General features: G+C 50.0%; 9 protein-coding genes across 9 annotated transcripts; 6 read left to right on the forward strand and 3 right to left on the reverse strand.

Annotated features, from left to right (window-relative positions):
- Window positions 1–499: 499 nt before the first annotated feature.
- On the reverse strand, window positions 500–5,010 carry Z518_11407 (uncharacterized protein; the record flags this gene model as incomplete). Its single annotated transcript, XM_013411102.1, has 2 exons — window positions 500–709; window positions 772–5,010. 2 exons carry the CDS (start codon window positions 5,008–5,010, stop codon window positions 500–502), a joined length of 4,449 nt encoding a protein of 1,482 aa, XP_013266556.1.
- Window positions 5,011–6,816: 1,806 nt separating this feature from the next.
- On the reverse strand, window positions 6,817–7,805 carry Z518_11408 (uncharacterized protein; the record flags this gene model as incomplete). The annotated part of the gene is made up of 3 exons (XM_013411103.1): window positions 6,817–7,623; window positions 7,682–7,717; window positions 7,776–7,805. 3 exons carry the CDS (start codon window positions 7,803–7,805, stop codon window positions 6,817–6,819), a joined length of 873 nt encoding a protein of 290 aa, XP_013266557.1.
- Window positions 7,806–9,522: 1,717 nt separating this feature from the next.
- Window positions 9,523–11,466, forward strand: Z518_11409 (uncharacterized protein; the record flags this gene model as incomplete). The annotated part of the gene is made up of 1 exon (XM_013411104.1): window positions 9,523–11,466. The coding sequence occupies one exon, from the start codon at window positions 9,523–9,525 to the stop codon at window positions 11,464–11,466; it is 1,944 nt and encodes a 647-aa protein (XP_013266558.1).
- A 574-nt stretch (window positions 11,467–12,040) lies between these two features.
- Z518_11410 (uncharacterized protein) lies at window positions 12,041–13,590 on the reverse strand (the record flags this gene model as incomplete). The annotated part of the gene is made up of 4 exons (XM_013411105.1): window positions 12,041–12,136; window positions 12,195–13,048; window positions 13,103–13,277; window positions 13,327–13,590. 4 exons carry the CDS (start codon window positions 13,588–13,590, stop codon window positions 12,041–12,043), a joined length of 1,389 nt encoding a protein of 462 aa, XP_013266559.1.
- Window positions 13,591–13,933: 343 nt separating this feature from the next.
- On the forward strand, window positions 13,934–15,796 carry Z518_11411 (uncharacterized protein; the record flags this gene model as incomplete). Its single annotated transcript, XM_013411106.1, has 4 exons — window positions 13,934–13,939; window positions 13,995–14,051; window positions 14,099–14,791; window positions 14,840–15,796. 4 exons carry the CDS (start codon window positions 13,934–13,936, stop codon window positions 15,794–15,796), a joined length of 1,713 nt encoding a protein of 570 aa, XP_013266560.1.
- Window positions 15,797–16,240: 444 nt separating this feature from the next.
- Z518_11412 (uncharacterized protein) lies at window positions 16,241–16,573 on the forward strand (the record flags this gene model as incomplete). Its single annotated transcript, XM_013411107.1, has 3 exons — window positions 16,241–16,272; window positions 16,322–16,436; window positions 16,490–16,573. The coding sequence occupies 3 exons, from the start codon at window positions 16,241–16,243 to the stop codon at window positions 16,571–16,573; spliced, it is 231 nt and encodes a 76-aa protein (XP_013266561.1).
- Window positions 16,574–16,947: 374 nt separating this feature from the next.
- On the forward strand, window positions 16,948–19,369 carry Z518_11413 (uncharacterized protein; the record flags this gene model as incomplete). The annotated part of the gene is made up of 5 exons (XM_013411108.1): window positions 16,948–17,023; window positions 17,077–17,144; window positions 17,198–17,326; window positions 17,377–17,610; window positions 17,678–19,369. The coding sequence occupies 5 exons, from the start codon at window positions 16,948–16,950 to the stop codon at window positions 19,367–19,369; spliced, it is 2,199 nt and encodes a 732-aa protein (XP_013266562.1).
- A 269-nt stretch (window positions 19,370–19,638) lies between these two features.
- On the forward strand, window positions 19,639–20,713 carry Z518_11414 (uncharacterized protein; the record flags this gene model as incomplete). Its single annotated transcript, XM_013411109.1, has 2 exons — window positions 19,639–19,862; window positions 19,918–20,713. The coding sequence occupies 2 exons, from the start codon at window positions 19,639–19,641 to the stop codon at window positions 20,711–20,713; spliced, it is 1,020 nt and encodes a 339-aa protein (XP_013266563.1).
- Window positions 20,714–21,821: 1,108 nt separating this feature from the next.
- Window positions 21,822–22,871, forward strand: Z518_11415 (uncharacterized protein; the record flags this gene model as incomplete). Its single annotated transcript, XM_013411110.1, has 1 exon — window positions 21,822–22,871. One exon carries the CDS (start codon window positions 21,822–21,824, stop codon window positions 22,869–22,871), a length of 1,050 nt encoding a protein of 349 aa, XP_013266564.1.
- Window positions 22,872–24,137: the final 1,266 nt, after the last annotated feature.

Below are 24,137 nucleotides of genomic sequence, written 5' to 3' on the forward strand. Positions count from 1 at the left end.
TTTTCCATCACAATCTTGATGGGGTCATCGACGTTGAGTCACGGTACAAGTGAATGAATAAGAACTTAATCGAGGTTCACCGTTGGAGGCCGCGGAAACGAAACGGTACACCCGATGGCACCAACGTGGAGTGAAAAATTTCGATCATGCTGGATCTCAGTTGAGACTTGAGTGGACTAAATCCCCGAATTTTTATCGCTCTATCTTATATATATCTCCAGCGAGCCGGCGAGCCATCTCTGCACTGATCAGTCATGACTTTGGAATGGCCAATACCAAAGTAATTGCTTGTAGTGGACAAGGCCAAATCGATTCGGGGAATTTTCAATTCCTCATCCCTCTCTTGCATGCAGAGCCCTCCAAGGACAAATGGGCTAGAAAAGTAATCAGCCCGTTTATGCTCAAAAAGTTATGGATCTCTTACGATGTGCCGTCGGCTCCGGTGCTTGCGACTCTGCCCTTTGAGAGCACAGTTCCTTCACCGTCGGACGAGTTCTCTCTAGAGAGTCGGGGCAGACCGACCGTATCCCACAGAGTCCTGCAACGACGCCCTCATATCCTTCGCCTTCTTTGAAACCGCTGGCATGATGTGCAAGGCAGGATCTCTTGGATCGCGTTCTGCCATTGTCATGTAAAGACTCTCAAGTTTCTGAATAAGGGAGCTCAGCAGTGCTGGAGCATGCTGTGCGAGGTCCGCTATTTCTGGGTCCTTTGCATCAAGTTGGGTTAGCGCCATATGGCATACCGTTCACGCAGAATGAAAATACTTACAGAAGAATCGACAGCATTGAAGGCAGCAGAAATCCATTCCAGTCTTTGAAGGGTATTGGTTGTTAGAGAATTGCCAATCGTGATGGCAATCGAGAAAGCAATGAGAGGCGACACATCCGTGGCCAGATATTCGGGAGTGAAGTGGATGAAAAGTTGGTCGAAAAGCTCCACAGGTTGGCTGGATTGCAACCATTTGATTGAACCTTCTTCGTAGCGGCCCTCATTCATTAGTTGAGCTATCTCTTCCAGTTCTGATTCCTCCTTCGTCTTTGTTCGCTGAGGAATTGGCCGAGGAGAGGGTGTCATTCGAGCCGTGGATACTTGTCGTGACGCGCCTGGTGAGCTATTCTCCCCAAGAAGAGCTAGCTGGCGGCGATCCTTCAGAATCTGGCCTTGGAAGGCTACCTGAGTATCGGACATCTGCTGCAGAGTCTCTGCGGTAGCTTGGAGAACTTGACCAAGCTTTTCCAGTCGATTCATATCGTGGCGTCGGTCACTTTCCAACTGGCGGATCTCATTTCGGAGTCGAACTTCTACTTCGGACGCTGCCTTCTCCGCAGTCGAAAATGCGAGAGTCTTGAAAGCTGGGACGACTTGCTTCAGCAAAAGGTCGGCGAGTTGGCTTTCGGTCTGTTTGGATATCCTTTGAGATATGGTCTCCGCTATAGTCCGGCTCATCTGGGGGCTTTGCAGAGCTGAATTGATTGCTACGGGCAATTGAACGCCAAGTTCGTGGGGAACAAGCGAATGGAGAGATTTCGCCACGGCTTCGCCTACTTGGCTACTCACGGCTTGGACAGTGACTCCCGTGAGCGCCGGGACCATGGATTGATGCATCTGTGCAGCGAGTATGCGGGATAGAGCCTTTTCCACATTATTGGTCAGGGTGGTAGACACCAGCCGAAGAAGTGCTTCCTGACGTGCAACAGATGAGGAGTCTTGCACCATACGATCATTCTGGATGTTCTGGTACAAAACATTGAGTTCCTTGCGAAATTCGGTTGACACGGCACGTTCCACCTTCTTCAGCTCTCTATCCAACCAGTCACCGGAGATTCCCACTGTGACTGCATCAGATTTGTTGTCCATCTCGATAGCCGAAGCCGTCGAAGGATGAGCCCCGCCAGGTTGGGGGGCATTGTCATCAAAGGGGGTCAACTCTGCACCCGGCGGGATGTCTTTCGATGGCGGCACAGCTTTGGTTGGCGACGCTGTCCGTGGCGTAGATATTGATGACGCAGGCATCTCCGCGTGCTGTGCCGCTTTCTTCTTGCTTTTCTTGTTTTCTTTGGTCAATGCCGATTCACCATTGGTCGTATGGCTCTGTAGTTCAGGGGCACCACTGCTGAGAGGGTGCGCCGGCTTGTGAACGTCTTGAGTTTCACTTGGGACGGCCCCATCACGGTCCGCAACAGACGAAAGCTTCTTTCCCGTCTTCTTCTTGGAAGCTTTGCTGGATTGGTGCACCTCCTCCGCCGGACTTTTGCCACGAGGACCCTCCTCAATCACACTCCCAAGTCTTAATTCTTTCAAGTTTACGAGACCTTCTTTGGCAGCATCAATGCCATGGACAACTTTGCTCTCTGCATTCCATCCAAGGTCTTCTTTGGTAATGTTCAAACAAGTGACTCCTTTCGAATGAACGACATAAAGCTCGAATAGCGGCGTCTTTTCGTCGACTGCCTTCTGTGCTTCCGCCGGCCGATGGATGGGCAGTAGTTCAACACTTCTCAACTGACCTTTCTCGGCGAAAGAGATCTCACGTATGCCGCTCATACAAGCGGTAGATTCTGGTTTGGGGAGCTCAGGGTCCTTCATAGAAATGCGTTGAACGTATACCGCTTGGGACAAAGATGAACTGAGGCTGTATCGTGGGGCCGAGAGATGAATAAAAAATAGTGAGTTTCGGGTGGGATGGCCGACCACAATAATACCGCTATTGGCATGATAGCTGACACTGCAGATTCCATCGGTTTCGTTCTCGTGGGGAAAATTGAGTTCCTGAACGGCCTTTCCTAAGGCAATGTCCCACAGCTGGAGGGTATGATTTTGTCGTAATCCGACGAGAACATATCGCAAAGCTCCTCCTTTGACGTACGGCCGGGCCTTATCAACGAAAAGAACGGAAGTCGGCCATGACTTTTCGGCGGGCGATGCCGTGGAAAGTGACAATAGTGGCATATCGACAGTCATACTGGCCACACGTGCGGCAGTGGCATTGGGTTCCTCGGTCAACTTTCGAATATCCCAGAATCTTAGTCTTCCGGTCTTGTCCAGAGATACTATGACACTATCATCCTCGCTGAACGTGAAGTCTTTGCCTGCCTTCCCGGTGTAAATTTGCAGAGCTCGTTCTTGGAAAAGCTTGTCAACGTCAACTCGCCGATTAAAATCGGTGATGCCATATCGCGGAGAGATAGCCGCGGCAGGCCAGACGAGATGAATCGACTTCCCTCTTCCAATGGCGAAGAATTCCGGATGGCGCGAACTTCGTTTGGCCCGCGTCTTTAAAACGCCTCCGGCCGTGTTCTCGTCGGCTGGAGGATAAGGAGGGAAAATCAGACTTTCAGACTCAAGTCCGTTCTTCTCAAACAAATCTTTGCCGTTCTTGGAAATGGTTGCATAGTACACGGCGCCACTCACCCCGGTTCCAAGAACAGCCTGATCATCCGAAGGACCGCCCGTTGTGGAGTTCGTACACACAGCAACATTAAAGATACGATCATGGGAATTTTTGAACACCTGTCGGTCGCTGCCGTCGTCCTGTCTGATGATACGCATACCACCGTTCTTGACAAGGGCATAGGTGATGTACTTTGAAGTTGCTGCTGCCAAGGAACGATCCAACTGATCAAAGTCTTTCTTCAGGCGCGAAATCTCCATAACTCCATCGTCCCGAATAACGATTCCCGAGCTAGCACCAAGTTGAAGTGTAATTGACACAAAGGGCTTGATCGGGAAATTGTACACAGGCACGGTTCGCTGGGGAAATCCTTTATTTGGAGAATCTTCAGCGTCTTCCCATTCATCTCCGCCCTCGGCTTGATGATCCGTGGCCTGTCCGCCATTTTGATTTTGATCATGTTTGGTTCCATCGTCGGAATCAACAACGGGTTCATCCTTGGTCATTTCTTTAGGTACTGTTGGACCCGACTGTGATGAGCTAGACACCAACCCGTCGTCGGCAGGAGGAACTTCTTCTCCGACATCCTTTTCCGGATCCGGTGCCGAGACCGAAGCTTCGCATGAGACTGTGCTGTGTTTGCTTGTGGAAGGTAGCCTGGGTGTCTGGATCTTTCTCCTGGCGGCTTGCTCAGCCGTAGCCACGCGCGAAGCTCCTTCCCAAAGTTGGTCGTCCCCACTCTCTACGCTTGGTTGAGCAACATCAGGGTTATGGAAGATAGGGACGGCGGTGCCCGACTTGGGGGTTTGAGAGCGTGAAGCATTCAACGCTTCGAAAGGGTTGGTGTAAGTAAAGATGGGTCGGTTCTGAGTGGGTGGCTTGTTTTCCGGTTTGGATTCCTCAAACGGTGGGAGCGGTCCTGCGCCTGCATCGGGGCCAAATAGGTGAAATGGCGGCTCTGTTTGGGCTGGTCGTTCCGTATCGCCATCGGATGGTTGTGGTCGTAATCTCTCCACGGAAGGTGTTCGTCCATTTGGAGAGTTTGTCGGATGGGCCTTGCTGAGGAGCTTGAGTAATGCATCTTGGGACGGATCCCGACTAGTAGTGGACGTTGTTCTTTCCCCCCCTCCGCCTCCGCCTTGGTCCTCCAAGTGGAACGGAGAGCTTGTATTATCCAGTACTCCAGCAGGTGGAGGGTTCAGAAGCTTTGCCAGTAGCTCTGGCCCAGACATTCCCGAAGCTTGTTTAGTGACCTCAGCGGGAGTAGATCCCTCTCCAATATCGTTTTGTCCTTGCTCTTGGGCATTTGCAGGAGGACAGGCTGCGGCGCCAGGATCTGTAGACGTGGTGGTGGCCGGCACGAAGTTCAGCAAATTCAGCAGAGACTGAGCAGATGCGGAGGAGCCGCTAGCCGGCTGGGAAGCCACCGGGTTGTAGGATGATACAGAGGCAAACGGTGGAGGGCTCGAAGGCAGTGGTGAGGAACCAGACAGCTGAGGCGGATTTCCGTTTGAGTTAGATCGATGAGTAGTGTTGGAGGTGTGAGAAGGTGTTGATGACTCGCGATTCTTGGGTCTCAGGTGGGCAAAGAGAGCTTGCAAATCGTTGGTTGACATTTTTTCAGTCAAGGACAAGACGAAAAAGCAAGATGCAGTTACTATGGCCGATATCAAGCAAGGCTGTATGGATGAGCTCGGCGCAGAAGAACCTTTGGACTCGTCCTGGATGTCACCCCAGGATTGAGATCTGAAGCAGGAATGAATGGACGTGGGCACAGAAGCGCGCGATGAAGGTATGAACACCGCCGCTTGTTGGGCAGCTTTTATGCCTGGAAATTAACCCGGCGACCTTTTTGGTGGTAGCATGATCCAAAGCGTTTGGGGATCGGCGCTAGCATCAAACGATCGCAATACCTTTTTTGCTTTAACTCCGTACCCAGACAAACTCGCCACTCTTCAGCCTTCAAAACCAAACCGCCAACATACAACATATATATCCTACTTTTTATTGCAAGCCTACAGATCGAAAACGCTCTTCCCCCTTTTTTCTCAAAAACCATTTCATTCCCTCACAATCGCTCTTCTTCACAAATATCTAAAATCGTACGAACATCCGAGGCAAACCCCACTCCATCCGTTCATCCAGAAATTCTTCTGCAAAGGCTTGCAATGATGTACTGTCTCCGAAGGTAGCGTTCCGACCACCCAGGATCCCTGGTAACTATCATTTCAGATTTACTGATTCTATTGTTCAGTTACCTTCCCTTACTCTTGTTACCGCTCCCATTATCCCTCTCGCCTGTCCACCTGATCTTATTACTAGCCTTGACATACGTCCTCAACCGACCATGTATCTATTGCTCGTTCCTCCTGATCATTCTCTTTGCAAGCTCTTGTCACTGGTCCAACCGCTGTTTCATCGACTTCAGTCAGCACAGCAAAGAGACCTCCTCGATTGCGTCTTGGTTCATTCCGCGACTTTACACAACAACCGGTGCTCTGAACCTGGAAGGCCAGGCAAATTATACCGATGGAATGGGAGATTTTCTGACTGACATCACACAAAGCACGCTGTCGGGCCTCGCTCACGCCGTCAAGGATTCCGCATCTGGATTGCTTGATGAGGCCCGTCAAATAATCCCGTCTACATCCTCTTTCCCGCAGTCACCAGCACTCGATACCGGAATTGGTACCCATTGGCTCCGTTATCTTATCGGTCGGTCAGAATGGACTCTTCCTTGCGTAGGAGTGAAGATTGTCTTGTGACCTGTGATCCCCGTCGACAAAAGATAGGGGATTGAAACACCAAATGGGCCTTCTTGGAATCGGAATAAAAGAAGACAATTTTTACCGCCATTGGGATGACGGTCTTCAAGCTTTTTCCCATCAGGTTCAGCACAATCATCGCGAGAACGGATAAAGAAACACATTTGTCTTCCCTCCACGGTCCCGAATCTGATCCATATCTTACTATTTATTCTAGTCTAGGCTTAGATGGTTTGCTATGATACCAGATTGCAGCCCAGCCCGCTGGTCCAGTTGCATCTCGAACGTCCTCTGCGCGATGCCGTTATCGACCAAAATGATGAGAGACCTCCGCAGAAAAAATGCCATCAAACACATTTTAAAACGCCACACGCTGCGTCAAAAATCGTCAAGCTTTGCGCGCCCAAGCTCCATTTTTGGTCGAAACCATTAGCTGCAGTGAGAGCAGATGATATTCCAGCCTGATTTCGTTGGCAATTTGCACGAATTACATTTGCCAACACATTAAACATTCATTCTCCATACGCGGGTGCCGCTTCCATGCAAATTCTTGTACAATATTCTCCATGTATGAAGAGGTCTACACGGGGTGGAACCATCGAGACCATCAACCGAAGCCAACTCTTTTTTTTTTTTTTTTTTTTGGTTCTCTCGCCCTCACTGAATGGGCCAGTCATCCTCTGTTATGGATGACCAGAACACAAACACGGCGACGACACTCAGCAGGGTAAAGAGAGTCTCGAACAAAGCACCATTGACTTTGCCGTTGGTTGGATTGCATATGTGGACCGAGATCACATATTGAAAGATTTGACCGATTGCAAAAAGGAGCGCAGCTGCAATCAGATAGACCATTGGCTTTCTCTCTCCAAGCACCCTGAGAACGAGAATCGATTCGAGGACGAAGAACAGGAACATAAAAACCAGTGGCGCTAGCTGATATAGCGTGTAAAGTGCGATGTTTCGATGAGGTGGTTGCAGAGAACTGTCCCAATATCCAGTCCAAGAAAAGGCGGTATCGAGCGCAATGTAACCTGTTCCAATGAACAAGGCGAAGGCGCTTCCTCCAATCAATGCCATTGACAACGGAGTACCGTCGTCGAGCAGTTGATATCCCACGAGCGCGTTCATAAGCAAAATCCACATGGTCGCAGTAATGGCAGCCAGGTGGACCGCGGTGAATCCTTTGCGCACGTCGTTGTCCAAGGGAAATCCGCCCACGGTGAATATTTCACATATCTCAATCACCAGAAATCCGATCAAAAAAAGCTGCATTTCTCGACGACCGACAGCGGCCGCTTTCCGTTCCGCCCGCCATAATAGGAACAAGGTGACGAGAATGGCCACGCCGCAAAGGAGTATGGAACCCAAATTGGCCAGATATCTATTGTTACTCAGCGAGATCCCTCGTAGGACGCAGCCGCCATAGTTGAGGCCGGGAGGTTGGTTGTTGGTTGTGAGGATCTAGAAAGTTGTCAGAATGGAAGCGAAGAAACCAGATGCGTGTTCGGAGAGAACCTACGTTGCATATGGGAAGGGTTGAATCGCGACAGAAGTCCTGCGAAAACAATGAGTCAATCACCTGGTTGGTATATGATCTTTTCTCAAGGTCTCACTTGAAATTTCCCGTATTGTGTTGACCCCATTTGTAGAGGGGCTCTTCAAAGAGCCGTGCTGTAGCCAGCGATTGCTGAAGAGATGGCCAGGGAAGAAAGGTGCATGCGATTTTTCTTGAAACACCATGCAATGGAGGGGTACAAGTGCGTGCGAGAGTGGAGGACTCGGTCTGGTTCGAGACAGAAAGATGGAGGCCTGGTAATCGGAGCAGGCGTAGGAGGGGAGATATTTTTGGAGAATTGTCTCTGAACAATGCAAGAAGAGTGGAAGGAAGGATATGATAACAAATGCAAGGATTGGCTAGCTGCAGGTAACGAAAGTTGGCACGGAGGACTTTTGTCGGAGTCGGCAGAGAAAGATTCGCAGGGTGGAATTGCCGATTAGGAATTCTCTTGCAACAAGCTGCGAGCCGGCTATGCTATTCGACAGAGGGTGCAGAGAGAAACAAGTTATGGGTTGTAAGCTTTTTGGTTGGAAAAGAAGGAAAAAAGGCCAGATGAACGGGACTGAACTGAGAGACGAGGTTTAAGATTGGCTGTGGTCCTGGGAAGAAAAGACGAGCTTCCCAGCTGCCACGGGGGAAAGGGAGGGACCTCTGCCAGGACGATGGATCTCGATGATGAGACACGGCAGGTGCAAGCGGAGATTTGACCCTCCTTTGCAGTTTAGAGTTGCGCTCTGACTTGGACAGGTGTGTGGCTTGCCTTGGATATTGGAGGACTAACACACGATATACAAGAATATTCCAGGATGGGTTTCTAAGTATGTTGGTTTACTTTTGCATATCCATTACTATCTTGAGCCGCAAGAGTGTCCAAGGCCGTACAAGATCATCGCTCTTGCGTGATGTGCTGGACAGCGCTGGAATCGTATAGTTTGGCGTGGCTGACAACCTGCTACGCCGATAGAGGGCGAAAAATAAGTGGATCCGAGTGGCAGTGCATCGTCATTGCAACACTGTTGAAGTCTGTATTGGCAAACGCTTGCCCCCATCCTGCGATAGCATAAATCCTCCTCCGCAGACGCTGTGTGACTACGGAGCATTAAATACTCGGCCCCCCGGTAAAATTACCCACATGCCCATGGCCTGAGGCATGACCCAGTAAACACGTACTTGTACATAGAATACCACCAAGAGATGTTTTCGGTTGTTCATGTGCCCCCAACGCCAAAAAGAGCTTGATCTTCAGGTTCAGGAACCGATCTTTGCTGACAAAAGATTCGGCACACACGCACTGATTCAAGCTTTTATGAACAAGAGATGATATTTGAGTCCTTTGCGCATTCTCTCGACCATCGGCAGCGGACCAAATCTTCCAAGGACAATGCGACCATACATACTGTATCTTGTAATCGAGATGATGGTAGGAGCTGTGGCACGTGATGACAGCACGTGATAACACGTGACGGCACACTGCAGCAGGCCCTTGGCCTCCCCTGACTGAAGACTTGGCGGCTAGAAAGCCTAAAAAGCGAGACAGCCTCTTCATTTATTGACGCGCCCAACCAGACGACTTTTCTTCAAAAGAATGGTTCCCCTGTTCCCAGATTTTAGGTTGTTTGTTTGCCAGCTATGAGTCGGCGGGTGCCGGCGCTAGTCTGCGACTCGAAAACTCCCCAACATGCACTAGAGTTTGTCCTGCACATCAGACGCTGCCCACATACTCTCCCTTCCTTCTCCCTCTGACCGTCCTCCAATATCTCTCATCCGATGTGTAACTCGTCCTCTTGTCCCATTCTATCACCATGAGTCGATCTCGGCCACGTCGTGGCCCTCGAGTACGCTATGCCAACGATGATAGCGACTCCGACGACTTCTCCGAATTCGAGACCCGATCCCAACCTTCGCGAGCCGTCCGTCGAGTCCAGACATATCGAGAGTCGAGCGATGAAGAAATTCAACAGTCCTCGGAAGAAGTGCTTGACTCTTCATCGGAGGAGAGTCCACCTCAAAGAATGGCAAGGATGCGTGGTTCAACACAAGATGCGATGTCGTCAAACACGCGAAAAAGAAAAGCCCCCCCTACGACAAGACCCTCCACCGCGAATGCTTTCACTGCATACAAGCGACAAAAGATTCGACCCTCAGATCTTCCTTCCAAACCAGGCCTAAATGCCACCATCATCACACCCTGGCATTCTCCAAAAGGACAAATACCTCCCTGGCAACAACTTCCATACCACATCCTTGTGAACATCATGAAGTACGCGGCCTATCCTCTCTACGAACAAGCGTCGCGCAACACTCCTTCCATAAATTGGCTTTGTTCCGTTTCTGTCCTGTGTCGCTCGCTCCACGACGCCTGCATGGCAGCTTTGCTCTACAGTCCTCCTTTATATCCGGCCTGGCGAGCCCATGGCCTCATACGTTTGCTCACGGCGGACCCCGCGGGCCTGATGACAGACTATCGGAAAAAGATCCACCATGTCGACATTGAAGTCAAGCAACTCCTCGTCAAAAAGAGTGGCATTTCAGTTGACAATTTGATTTCCCGGACACCTCTTCTCCAGAGCATGCGCTTGTATTCCAATCACGACGACTTCCGAACCTCAATATGGGCCCAGCCTACGGCGCAGAGGTTCAATTGGTCTTATCCAGCAGAGCTCTTTGACCGTCTTGATAGCAATAGTCTTGTGATGAAAAGTTTTGAGTGGAATGGCAGATTCTCCAATGCTATAGGTGCTCTTCAAACGGCGTTTTCCGCCCATTGCCGACCCGCATTCAGAAGACTTCGTGAAGTCTCCCTTCTCAACATGACCCTACCCGAGAAATCAACCGAACTAGATGTCGCCAAAGCGCAGAGCCTACTTGGTGGAGCATTGAAGGAGCTTTCCGGGTTGGAAAGTCTATCGTTTCGAAATTGTGCGATATTGGACGAGGCCACGGCTGCCATGCTTCCAACCGGTCTCCAACATTTGGAAGTGGCACATTGTTCTCGCCTGACATCGACTGCGCTCGAGCAGTATTTACTCACAGGAGGGAGTACATTGACGACACTCCGACTCTTTGGTAACCAGTCCATGTCCCTGGGTTTTATGGCGAACCTCCAATCTCTTTGTCCTCGTCTCCAAAATCTTGAGGTCGACATGATATACATCGATCCAACATCATACCGTGATCGAGATCCACTCTACGACGAATTACTGCCCAATGGTCCCCCCACTTGGCCCACCAATCTCGTCAATGTGTCTGTCGAAAATTTGCGCCAGCTGTCGGCGGCAGATGCGGAGGAATTCTTTGCATCACTCGTGGATTGTTCTGAGAATCTGCCATCCCTCAAAAAGCTCAACATCAAAGCAATCTTAAAGGATGCCAGCTGGCGAGACCGTGCCAAGCTGAGAAAAACATGGTTGCCCAAGCTCGAAAATGTTTTTCTTAATACCGCCGAACCGACAAATGCAAGCAACAGACCGTCCAAGAGATCATCACAACCTTCGCAACGACAGAGCACACGAATAGCCAACAGCCACCTCAAAAAGCTGAGCTTAGGGGACGTCACCGACGAAAGCGAGGTGCCCATGCCGAAAACTACCCAAGCTAGGTGTGATGTGGTTAATCTGGTCATATCCGACCAGAGGCCCTCTCAAGAACAATTCCACGAAGATGATTTTTTGGACGACGAGCCAAGTGACGACGGTGATTGGAACGGCCGCGATAGTCAGCCAGTCTCTACCGGGTACGCATGGTGATTTGGAGGCGACACCTAAGTTCCGCGGGTATTATATTCAACAGAGAGTTGTGCGGCATTGGGCTTTGTTTCATATACTTCGGTTGAGGTTCTTATGCCATGGAGGTGTATGTCCACTTGTCGGTCTGTATATGATCATGTTCAGCCTTGAGTAAAACGACGGTGTCCGTCTCCGACGGGTATTTGAAATAGAAAAATTCTCAAGCTCATTTGGAAATCAACCAACATGGTGAAGCGATCTATATGCGGTGCCCGATGGCACAGCGAAATTTAGATGAGCGGCGAAGCGTGACAAGGAAAAAAAGGAAACCAACCCAAATCAGCAGGAGAGCTCTCGTAGATATTCTCAATCCCAACAACAATCGGGTTCAGTAGCAGCATCTTTCGCGTCGATTGCGGACGCGCTTTCTATCTCCAACCCCCACCGTTTGTTCGACGTCTTGGCGGAAAGAGGAAGGTCGTATGATGATGGCAAGGCATGGACCAGAGGAATTGGTACATCTCTTGTATTGGAACTGTTCTTCATATGTACAAAGGTTTTTAAACCCACAGAGCCCTCATGCCCGCTCAAATTCTCAAACCTTCAAGCCTATTTCCGACGCGTAAGGAAGAGAAAAAAGCTCTCCCACGGCTGCGACCGATGCTTTCGAATCTAGCAATCCCTTCGCCGCCTGTGTCGAGTTAGTTTCTCCTCCAAAACGTCAACAACCCGGATCAGGTCCTACTTACTGTCTTAACTTTGTCCACCGAAACTTTGTCAATCGAAGCTCCAACTTCATCGATCCGGAATACTTTGCCTCCAGCGATCAAACAGGAGCCCGTTGCTTCGAGCCCGGCTTCGGTCTGCTGTCCCGCCTCAAGAGTTCTGAATTTGGCCAATGCCGTTGCCTTCTTGATGTCTTCCTCGGCCATTTCGCCGGACGCGACCTTCTTCAGTGCGTCAACGACGTTCTTGCTTGCCTTTGCAATTTGCGGCGCATCTCCAGTAATCGCCACGTAGAGCAGACCCGCGTCTGAATAAGCGGCATTCTGGGTCGAAACGTGAGTAGATGGGAGACCCTGCACAGCTTTGGACAACAATGAAAAACCTGGAGACCATTTGATGCTCGACTCCCCTCCGAGCAAGGCCGCAAGAACTGAAATTTCCGGCTTGTAGGATGATCCAGATGTGAATGAACTAGAGCCTGGGAATCCAATGACCATAGCATTTCCAGAGCTATGAGGGATTCTCTCTTCTCCGCCGTAGTATGTCGAAGCCGGGGAAGACAATTTGATGTTAGGAGAGCCGCTTCCAATATCAGCGAAAAATTCTCCTACCCATTTCGAAAACTCGGAGTGACTAGCACCATCGGCAACGACGGCGATATTCGAACGAGCATAGGCAGCGTCACTGAAGTCGGCGATGGTCCCAGCATCGAGGTATTTCATTATTGGAGTGGAGGAAGTCGGAAACAACGGCTCTCCCAAGCCCCGGTGAAAGGCGACGGCGTGAGCAGAGTTGATGGCCAATGACAATGGGCTCCCCACAATGCCTTTTTGCGCGAGTCTCATCACATGGACCACATCTTCGTTGAGTTCATGGGCTAGACAGGGTCAGACACAAAAAGCCCTCATGACCAGGCAAGGGTGTGACAAACATGTGTAGCGTGTTTTTGATATGACCTCTCCCAGCAGCTCGGTAAAGTATGGCAGATCTTCGCGGAGGAATCTGGCTCGAAGGACAAGGTTCTCACGAGAGTGGTACGCAGACAGTTCACCACCAAGGAGTTCAGTTTCTCGGGTGATTCGCAAAGCCGATCGTTTGGTAGTCGACTGGGTGGGTTAGCCTGCGATGTCACGAAAGCATGCTGAAGAAACCAACCTTGAAAGCAAATTTCTCCAGAGCATCAGAGTAGCCCGGCAGAGGCTGATATCTTGTGCCCGCCTTTGCGACGACGGCTAGAGTGGTGGTTGGTCCTGGCAGGTCTTTGCTTGCGTATTTGACACCAGAGGCATCACCGGTTTCATACCGAAAGCTACCAGAAGCCGCTGCAGCCAGAAATCGCCTCTGTAAAGCGGAGGCCACAGGAATTTGGCGACGGCTAGTTCGCAAGGCTCTCGAACCTAGCGAAGCCGGAGAAGCCATTGTAAAGCAGTGTCGTAGAATGATCGAGGTCGAGATGCGTTTCGACAAAGGGAGCTGGGACGGTTGCGGAATTGAATGCTCAACCATTGGGAGCTGCAAAAAAGTTTGCTTCTATGCCTTTGTTGGTTTAGCTTGCCAAGTCCAACCGATTCCACAGTTTCGCTTTCCCTCTCACTCTCTGCGTACTCGACATGTCCCGTTCTCCAACCAAGCCACTTGTTCTCGTTAGAATCTCCTTGTTCAGCACACAGATGAGAGCCTTCTTTTGCCCCGAAGATCGCCACCGGCCGTTCCCTCATACTTCCTTGACCCAACACCGTACTCTCACGTGACCTTTCCCGTCATGGAGGTATATATCTCAAATTACTGGATCCTCTTGAGTTGTAGCCGCTGATTCGGCATAGGAGTTTTCGCGACTGTGCTGCCTTATTGTGGAAGATGTCTATGGCGGATTCCTTGCCGTTGGTGCCACTATCTATTCCGAGAACATCGCTAACCATCATGACAGCGAATATTCCAGCAGTTATCTCAACTGGGCCGACTCTCTGCCAACCAACTTGCTCAAAGATGTCGTCTTCCCTTGCGGCATGTCAAGACCGGAATGGCCGCATTGATACAACTTCGACTGATCTACCACCACACCACCCCCGATGGCTTGTCGACTTACCAAGCAAACACGTACAATGCTTATAATCTTGTGCGAGCTGGTAAACTCATGGCGCTAGTCGAAAGGAATCTTGGCCCGGTTGCCGCCAGAATTATGAAAATTCTGAATGTTCTCGGTTCTGCAACCGCAGGCGAGCTGGAGTCCAGAGTCTTTGGCGACGAGGCTTCTGGATTCAAAAGAAAGTCTGCACCACTGACCAATGGTTTTTCCGACGATAGGAATGAACCCGGTGTCGACTCAAGAAGTAAGACGTATTTCCGGGCTATGCTGAGGCAACTGGCGGACAAAAAATACATTGTGGCCGTTCGTGATGCTCATTTCCAGTCTCTGTTCGATGCCCGTCAAGATGTCGAGCGCCACTTGCGTAGCCTCGGCACTCTTCCCTCAGGCAAAGGGAAAAAACTGCAGTCAGATATTGATGAAAAGGTCAATGCTGAACTCGAAACACGCTTAGACGCTACTGTTCCAACGGCCACCATTTTGCAGGAATTCGAGACGCGCTCCTCGAACGCGGAAACAGGGAACACCAGTCAAGTACTCATGCTCTTCAAAGTCAGCGGCGGTTCAGACTGACTGGAACAGGATAAAACAGTGTTGTGCATCAATTACGCGAACCTTATCGTCTCCATACGCAACGAGAAAATCGCATCCACCGCGGAAAAGTTATTTGGCAACCACACGGCACAAATCGCCCGCGCAGCGTGCCTACAGATCGATATTGATTCCGAGCCACTGAAATTGCAGTCCTCCAATGACCCCTCCGCTTCAACACACAAGCTCAACATGTCTCGGATAAGCCATGATTTGGTCGACCAGGGCACGTCAAACTCATTCGACGAAAGCGAAGAGAACGGTTGGCCCGTAGGAGCTCACCTTGCCAACGGTCATCATGTCTACTCTACGAACGGCACCAAAGACTTGCGGGATGTCGAGAATCATTTGGCCGTCTTGGCAGAAGGCCCTTTCTCCTTTTTCTTCCGTGAACCCAAATCGGACTCCTGGGCGATTCACAAGAAAAAGATGGATGACTTCCTTCGCGATAGGGAATTAATTCGACTCATGGGCGAGAGTCTAAGTGGACCGGCCCTCAGAATCATTCGCATGCTGATTGACAAAGGGAAAGCAGACGAGAAAACACTTCAAGAAGTTGGCCTGTTGGGTGCAAAGGAAGTTCGGCGATGTCTGGCACAAATGCAAATGATGGGATTCCTTGAACTGCAAGAAGTTCCCAGAGAACCGCAACGACAGCCCAATCGCACAATATTTCTCTGGTTCTACGACGCCGAAAGGGTGCGAAAGGTGTTTCTGGGAAGACTATACAAGGCAATGTCAAGATTATTTCAACACCTACAACTCGAACGGGGAAAGCTTTCTTCTACCCTCAGCAAGATTGAGCGAAGTGATGTCCAGGGTAGTGAACCAGAAATGCTTTCCCCCGCAGAGCTTCAAGTATTGTATCAATGGCGACAAAGGGAGACATGGCTCCTAGCAGAGATCAATCGGTTGGACGATTCGGTCGCTATTCTTCGAGATCTATGAATCGAATTGTCCCAACTCACATTCTCTTGAGATGCCGGCAAACAACCCAAAAGGCATATACACTGCTTAAAATATCTTTTTGGGGCAAGATTTACTCGGATTTCCTGCTGTCTGTCTGTGTTCCAATCCGCACGAACCCGAACTTAGTGGTAATAACCACGAAAGTGGTGTATCAGACAGAACACAGCCCGTGGTCTGGTGTTCCAACATCTGCCTGTTCATAGACTTGGTATCTGTCCACCGCCTGGGAAAGGTAAAACAAGGCATTATCTGACCCTGAGCTTGTGTTTTTCTATATTGCCGCTCGCTTTAAAGTTGTTCCGGCCGATGCCACTGTAGTTCTTGGCGCTTCGAGCTTGTTCCCTGCATGCATGTCCCCCAGCTTGTCGCAGGTTCCTCCAGCATCGATCGCAATAGCTTCCATTTCCCTCCTCAGCTATCACGATGGCTTTTGCTTGGAAAGCCGCAGGCATTACGTTCGTCGATTATTTCTACGTGGCCGATCCATCTCGCTGACGATCACAGCTACAACCGCTACCTTGCCATTGCCGCCAGAGTCGTCCGAAGATCCCTGAAAGAAGGACCGAGACTTCAAGCGGAGAGGAGAGGTGAAATGGATTTGAGATTTGCAAAGTGGCAGGTAGGCTTGCTCCTTCCATTTCTGGTAACAATAGTCTAACACGACACGGACAGAATGGCAAACAAGGGGAGAACAAGAACCTAGACTCCGCGAATACTGAGGCGATGGCCGAACACGCAGCTCAGGAGGCCAAATAGAATGGATGAGACGGTTCACAGATGGCAAGGAGACGGAATAGAGACAGTGTTTCGCGGCCTCAAAACTTTGTACATATCATGCCAAAAATCAAAGGCTACATTGTGGAATGCGACTAGCTCCCGGTCAAAAAGTCGCGCATGACATTTTCAAGCCTTCAAAGACATTCGCTTTCCTCTATCAGCTTCATGGTACCTGCTATAAATATCCGTGTCATGATTGCATGGACATCCAGAGCCGGTCGACTCAATCTGTGGTTGCCCCCCAGTTTGTGATTGGTTGGCTAGTCATTCTTTGACTTCAGTGTCATTCCTGAAACTTTTCCCGCAACACCTCCCAGCTTCAGCACCAAAGTGAGTGACCACGGAGCGTGGACATGGTTCAACCTCAACTAGTTCATCCTAACATCCAAGTAAATGACATAACCAAGACATTCCGCGATGCTGCATCAAGTCAGTGGACCAAATTTTGTTCTGCCGTGGTCGGCTCTGACCAAAAGTCGTAGGGTTGGCCGCCGGTAATCTGGTCAAAGATGAACACTTTACGCTGTTTGAGGCGGTCACCGCCCTGGAGGTGCATCGCATTCGTCCCTTTCACTGATGCTATCTAACTAACGGAGATGGTAGATTGGGGACCCGAAGATGGACAGCGGGTCTCTCGCCTTTGACCCAGAGATCGAGGACGATTTCAACTTTGCAACAACAGTGTCTGCCGAAGAAATCATTTGGTTGATGGATGAATTGATGTATCGCGAGGTAAGAACAGAATTCTTCAGATGCGAACATGGAATAGCCCACTTTTACAGGTAGCGTGGCACATGGGTTATCCTTTATCTCAAACTCTCTTCACCTCAGTCCATATCGAGCGGCTACTTTGGCCGGAGCCAAAACAACTCTCAGATGCTCGATTCGACAAAGATCCAGTGCAGATGGTCAGTTCTCCATCCCTGCTCCGAGATGTGTTTCAGCCCTATTGTATCGGCCTCATCAAGAGTTGTGATCTTGTCCTGTCGATGATCTCCACCGAGCATTATTATGAGGTAGGGGGCTTTTCTCAAAGAACGATTGACCGCAGGTGGGAGAGAGACACCAGCTAACGAGCACAAGGAAGAAGACTTCGCGACACAGATATTCAATCGACCTCTATTGCATGATTTTCCCGTCCATGACGTGGTAAAGCTCGTTCAAAATGCGTGCCTTTGGGTACATAATAGCGAGATGTCTTCGAGCCTGAAAGATGCCTTGATAGCTCGCTTGAACGGACGGATTTCTCTTGTTCAATTGCTTGAATGTTGTGCCCAGAAAGAGAGACCGGAAACTAAGAATCTTGATGAAAGCATTGCCTTGCTAAGACAAATCGAATCTTCAACGGCTATCGGCAAACCACCCGGGGAAGAGCCATTTACATTGAAGATCCAGCGGCGACTAGCCAGCAGTGTGCCTCCTAGACCTATGATCGTGGTGGAGAAGGAAAAGGCATTTACATTTCTCCGGCAACTGGTCACCGACGCCACTACCGCCTTTCAGGTTCTCGACATCTCATCCAGTGGCGACCTGCTCGTTGCGTACCAGAACTTCATGGCTCAGACCATTCAGCCTGCCGTCTACGTTCGGGCTCTTCTCCAGTCTTTTTTGACCTTCAACAATACGGTATTGGGCCAATTTACTTTGAAAGACTTCATTTTCCAAGATCTACGGTCTCTCGTTCTCCCACCCTTCCTGCTCCGAGACGATGAAGGACAAACTGACGACGGACCTACTCATCAGCAATTCCGGCTTTCTTCTCAAATCGATTCGTTCGTAAACCGGTGTGGTCAGTCCTTTTTGAATCTCTTCCGAACCTTTTGCCTAAATCGATGCCGGACGCGACGGACGCTTTGCCACGCCGCACTGGAATGGGACCAAGTCCAAGCCGAGGCCGAAGATTTAGATGCACTGGCGCAGTCTTTCTTCAACGAGCAGCCAATTCCATACCCGCCTGGCGAAGAACCGACATTTTCTTATTCTCTCAGCAGTTGGGTATACCATTACAAGCTGATGCAACTTCGAACCATTGTGCAGATGGGATTTGAACTGTCCATCTACGCGCCACACGAATTCGCTAGCATGTATTGGTACCTTTCGCATCTCTGCGGCACCCACCTTGCACATCTGGAACGAGTCAGCTTTTTTGTATCTTCCAACAGGCATCTGAAGTCCTCCAGTGAGGATGAAGTGCAACGGACCCTACATCACCTCTATCGGCATTTCGCATGGCTCAAAGCCACCGACGCTTTAGCCAAAGCACTACACAGGGTTTTGATACTCCTCCAACGACACCACCACTTGGCAAATCCCTCCCCCGCTTACGCTTCGGACCAGCTGAGATATGAATTAAGGATGAGACCTTTCTTGCACTTGTCGATACCCGAGCCCATCAGCATTGACGTCGCCCAGCAGTCATCCTCATTACAAGAGCTTCCAGACGAAATTATCATTGAACAAGCATCAAGACTGAATGAGACGGCAAGAAAGGTTTGGGGAGAAGTGTCCCGAGAAGGATGGAACACGCAGCCTCTCTCCGGTACGGTCTTATCGACAAGTTCGGTTGTACAGATGGAATGGACGAAAGACGTGCGAAACACCATAAAATCCTGTATAGGGACCGGTTTGGCCATTACCGCTCTGAACAAGGCTCTGCAGGAAAGTAGAAACGGTACCGGGAACAAAAGAATTGTTGAAATGAAGGTCAAGATCCCGCAAGTCGGCGAACGAGACCGGTGGCATCCATCATGGCCAGTGCCAATTATTTCAAGATGACCTGCTTGGAGCGAAGCTGATCAAACTTTTTTTTTTTTTTTTTTTTTTTCCCTTTTGCGAATGCAGTATCTTTGCAGATCAATGTATTGTTCCCTTATAACTTTTTGGTATTTCAGACTTCTACCGTAAAGGGAAAATGATGTTATCTCCACCCTTGTCTTCCATTATCTCCGACTGCGACCCCAAAAATTTTCCTCGAACCTTTTGACGACAGCGCAGCGATTTGTCTAAGCCACCTTCGAAACATCCTGCTCTTCTTTGGTGGTATCATGGCATCTGCGTACAAGTCAGCAATGCGCTCTGGCGACTCCTCCGAATCAGACGACTCGAAGTCCATCTCGTCCGATCAAAGCAGCAATACCGTTCGTGCTAACTCGCCCAGCGAAGAAGACCACTCCGATCATCAGAAGAAGCAAATCGATGCCTCCCAGTCCATTACCTCCGGAATCAGGAACCGTATCTTGATGCTCACGTCTCGCGGGGTTTCATATAGGTAAGGAACCAGAATGGTATGATCCAAGCCGATTTTTGGTCTGACGCCACAACAGACACCGACACTTACTGAGTGATCTGCATTCACTCCTCCCTCACACTTACAAGGACACGAAGCTCGATACAAAATCATCAAACAACTACAATTCCGCACTCAACGGCCTCGCCGATCTTCATTCCTGCAACTACATTTTCTTCCTTGAAGCACGGAAGCATGGTCAAGACCTCTACCTCTGGCTAGCGCGGGCGCCAAACGGACCCACGATAAAGTTCAATGTGACGAATGTACATACAATGGCCGAACTCGGTTTTGGAGGAAACTGTTTGAAAGGCGGAAGGGGCATTGTTGTGTTTGACAAAAGCTTCGATGGAGCGATCGCTGGACAAGAATATCGCTCATTACTGCGAGAAATGCTTCGAGGTGTGTTCTGTGTGCCTCCGAAAGGCGTAAAGGGCATGAAACCGTTCATTGATCGTGTCATTGGGATTTACGAACTTGATGGCAAGATATGGATTCGTGTTTACGAAATCCGCGAGTCTGACCCCGATAAGTCCAGCAAAGAAAACGTCAAAGGTGTGGATGTCTCCCTTGTTGAGATCGGTCCCCGCCTTGTCCTCACGCCCGTCGTCATCTTAGAGGGAAGCTTCGGTGGCCCAGTCATTTTCGAGAACAAACAATTCATCAGCCCAAATCAACTACGTAGTGAGATAAGACTGCGTAGAGCAAGCAAATATGCCAGCAGGAGAGGAGGTGCAGAGGAAATCCAAGTCAAACGAAAAATCCTGGGTCTAAATTCGAACGCGAGGAAAAGACCGTCAAGTCTCGACAATTCAAGACTATTTGCCGAATGAGAAAGGTGGCCTGATGTGGATTCAAACGGTCAAGTCTCCGAGAAAACATCGATCCCCAACCGGGCCCCTGTCAATACCCTCATACTTCCAAGCCATCGCAATAAGGCGAGTTTTGTCCGGCACGCTGGGCGAAAAGACGAGGATTACCATTCCTACCGCTCAAAACAACGCGATCTTCATCCCAAAAAAGAGTGCTGCTTCATCAGGGACTCGATTATCATGAAAGACAGGGGACAATTTCCCCTTGCCTATAACCGCTGCCGTCACACGAGATAAACTGGGCCGCCAGGCCCGCCTCACTTTGTCTCGCATCCACATTGCTCAGAACGAATGGCGGGAGGGGAACAAATGCTGCATCAAATTGTCACCCAATTCTGCAAGAATATGTCCTTGAGCCTGGCTGCTTGTGCCCAAATCTAGCCAGAATAGCAACCTTCATTTCTGGAGTAAGCGTCATAGACTGTGCAGCGCGATTCCATGAGCAGATCTCCTAGAAAGCTCAAACTTCGGCGAGTCCAATTGACGCAAGCAAAATAGAGAACGTGCAGTATCATGACTCGCCTGCAAACCAGATGACTCAACTTCGAGATTTAAATCTAGTCCCATACATCAAAGATCTTGTACATCGGGTGTTTTTGGAGGTACAATAGTGGAGCATATCAAAATTTCCTGCAAGGCTGCGCTAGTACGAGTCCGTTTGCCAAGCCACTGCGTCTACCAAAATCTCATAGCGAGCGGTGTAGCGTCCAGCTTTATTCTTCCTTTATTCTCATCCAGTCAATCTTCATCAAGCGGATGTCCTCCATCCGATCGATCACGATGGAGGCTTCCATCTGGTGTTGCTCTCGAATTGAGGGCAACTTCTTTGAACATCATAGATCAGCCATCACCGACTACTTGAACGAAATGATATCGACCCAGGATAGCCCCAATGCCGGGGTCTCAACTGCTTGAAACCATCTGATCACTTGCAGCACGGTAGCTGCTACCGCATTGCGTATTCTAATTGATCTTGGTCCTCAATTTGCTTGCATCTGTTCCAGTTGGTCGTCCCCCTTCCTCTTTCTCGGAAATCCATTAACCAAAAAAAAAAAAAATTCCGCAGAACATGGCATTGCAACATCTTGCTCCAGAACTGCTGGTCCACATTTTCGAATCTCTCTCCTCCGTTTCCGATATCATTAGTCTCTCACTCACATGTCGCTATTTCCATGCACTGCTCCCGAAGTCGCACAAGCTAGTCCTCTTTTTCAGTGCCATTGACCAAGAGATGGGCCCATTGGAAGATATTCTACAACTTTTGACCCAGAACGACAACGAAATAATTCATCTGCGCCGTTCTCCACCTTTGTCGTTCACCTTACTTACGCAAGCCACAGCTGTTGCTCGCGTAGCCCAACGTTTTGTCGAGCTGTATCCCGGTTTCAGGTGGGCGGACGAAAACAGCCCACATCGTCGCGTCCTGGTCGACTGCGAAGCCCGAAAACTTCGCCGTGCAGTCTACCGACTTTGGAGTTACACCCAAGCATTCTGCAGCAAATCGTCTTTCCCACATCTGCGGTCGGCCATAAGCTCATCAGCCGAAAGACTTCAACTCCTGCGTTCATGGTCCACACCACATCTCCTTGAACTTGAGGACTTCCGCTGCACACTTGAGCGGTTGTTGGCGATAGAAATCTGCCCAACTGACGGAGAAGTTTACTCCAGGACTTCCGAAGACGCAAAACTTCCGCATCCTCCGTCGCAATATTTCCCTTCCCATCATTTCATGGGAAGTACACCGGTAATTCAAGAGTTCTTCCATGATTCGCGCGAATCATCGTTCCCCGATCAGAAGGCTTCAATCCAGGAGCTTCGTTTCAGGCATATGCGAGGATGGGGTAGTGACCTGCAGAACTTCTACCTGGTCCAATCGTTTTTGAAGTTCTCCCCAGCCCAGATACTGTGGCTGTTCGACAACGCCGTGTCCAAGACGGATGTGGAGCGATTCATTGAGCTGCACTCTCACGACCCCTGTTTCTTCGACTCCGGTTCTCTGCTATTTAGTGATTGGGTGACTGTTCTGCATGGACGTGGTGTTGACGTTCAGGAGGCCAGAGAAGCAATTTGGGATGGCAATGCAGGTATTGTAATAAAGAATAGTACGGAGGAATGTTGACGCCGGCGATGAAATGGGGAAGATGAAAAACACTTTCTACGTGAGCTTGGGATTGGAAGGCTTCTGCAGCACATGCGACGCAAGGAATGCGAAAAGTCATTCGTTTGCTCCAGTTACAACAGGCAGAGAGACACAACAGTGATGAGTTGCCCCGACAATTCGACGGTATTCACATAAGAGATCGAGAGTCAGGAAATCCTCTACTAGTCTTTCTACGTTCGTGGTACGTTAGTCCCATCGAGACAAAACTCCATTGCGGCGCAGGTCGATGTCGTAGTAGGAGGGCTCCTGTCGGACGGGAGGCCCTGTACATGCATTCGACAGGTTCCACGAGGTTCTGGATATCGCGCAACGTACGGAAAGCTCCTTTGATAGACGGCAGAGGCGTCGGAAAACCTCCCTTTCTTAGCCATGAACCGTTGGAGGGGGTAATTGTTGGTGGCATCCCTTTTCATCCCGGAAGACTATGGACGCTATCCTCCCTTGTTAGACAGGTTGCGCGAGGGTCCAGCCCCCCCATCACCATCACAATGAAAGAGTGGGAGAAAATTTGTTGATTTTGTACATTTGGAATATTTCAGCGGAGGAAAAGTCGAAAATAAGTCGGTGCATATATAAAAAAGTTCCTGTGCTGTGCGGTAAGCCGGAGCCCTTCCAGTCGCCCTGTTCCGCATTCATTAAGCGAGTCTAGCTAAAGCTTAACTAAACCGAAGACAGAGTGAGGTGCCAGTTTCAGCCTGATCATCAATGGCGATCCACCCCTTCCCGTTGCCAATTTATCTATCTACGCGCCAATGAATGTATCTATTTCCGCGTGATTGTTCCCCATGGGTCTTCAGCAAAGAGTTGGCCGGCAATTGGCTCCAACGGTCGATGACTACCCTGGAGACTCGGCGGGCATCTAGTAGCTGTGCCGCCTTGTTCTCGACAGTACAGCTGAAACGCATCTAAATTGTGGAGCAAATGTTTAATTGGATGAGGAAGCCGGCCATGTTGAACGCTAAATCCTGCGATTCGAGGATTGTCTTGAGGCTCGGTCCTCGACGAAAGGGTTGCGAGGATCGTTATATCCACGGGAGCAGAGGGAAATATTGTGCCGAACCGGGACTGCAGAGTGTCGCGGGGAGGAGGCTAAGAGGTGCTGCGCGGTTCGTGGCCGAAAGCTTCGGCAAAAAAGCGGTGCCGCGACGCCACCATCTGCCGGATTATGGCTGAACGCCTCTAAGTCAGAATCCGTGCCGGCCGGGACATCGGGCGCCCCCGCGC

Source organism: Rhinocladiella mackenziei (genome assembly GCF_000835555.1).
Source record: "Rhinocladiella mackenziei CBS 650.93 unplaced genomic scaffold supercont1.13, whole genome shotgun sequence".
NCBI classification, from domain to species: domain Eukaryota; kingdom Fungi; phylum Ascomycota; class Eurotiomycetes; order Chaetothyriales; family Herpotrichiellaceae; genus Rhinocladiella; species Rhinocladiella mackenziei.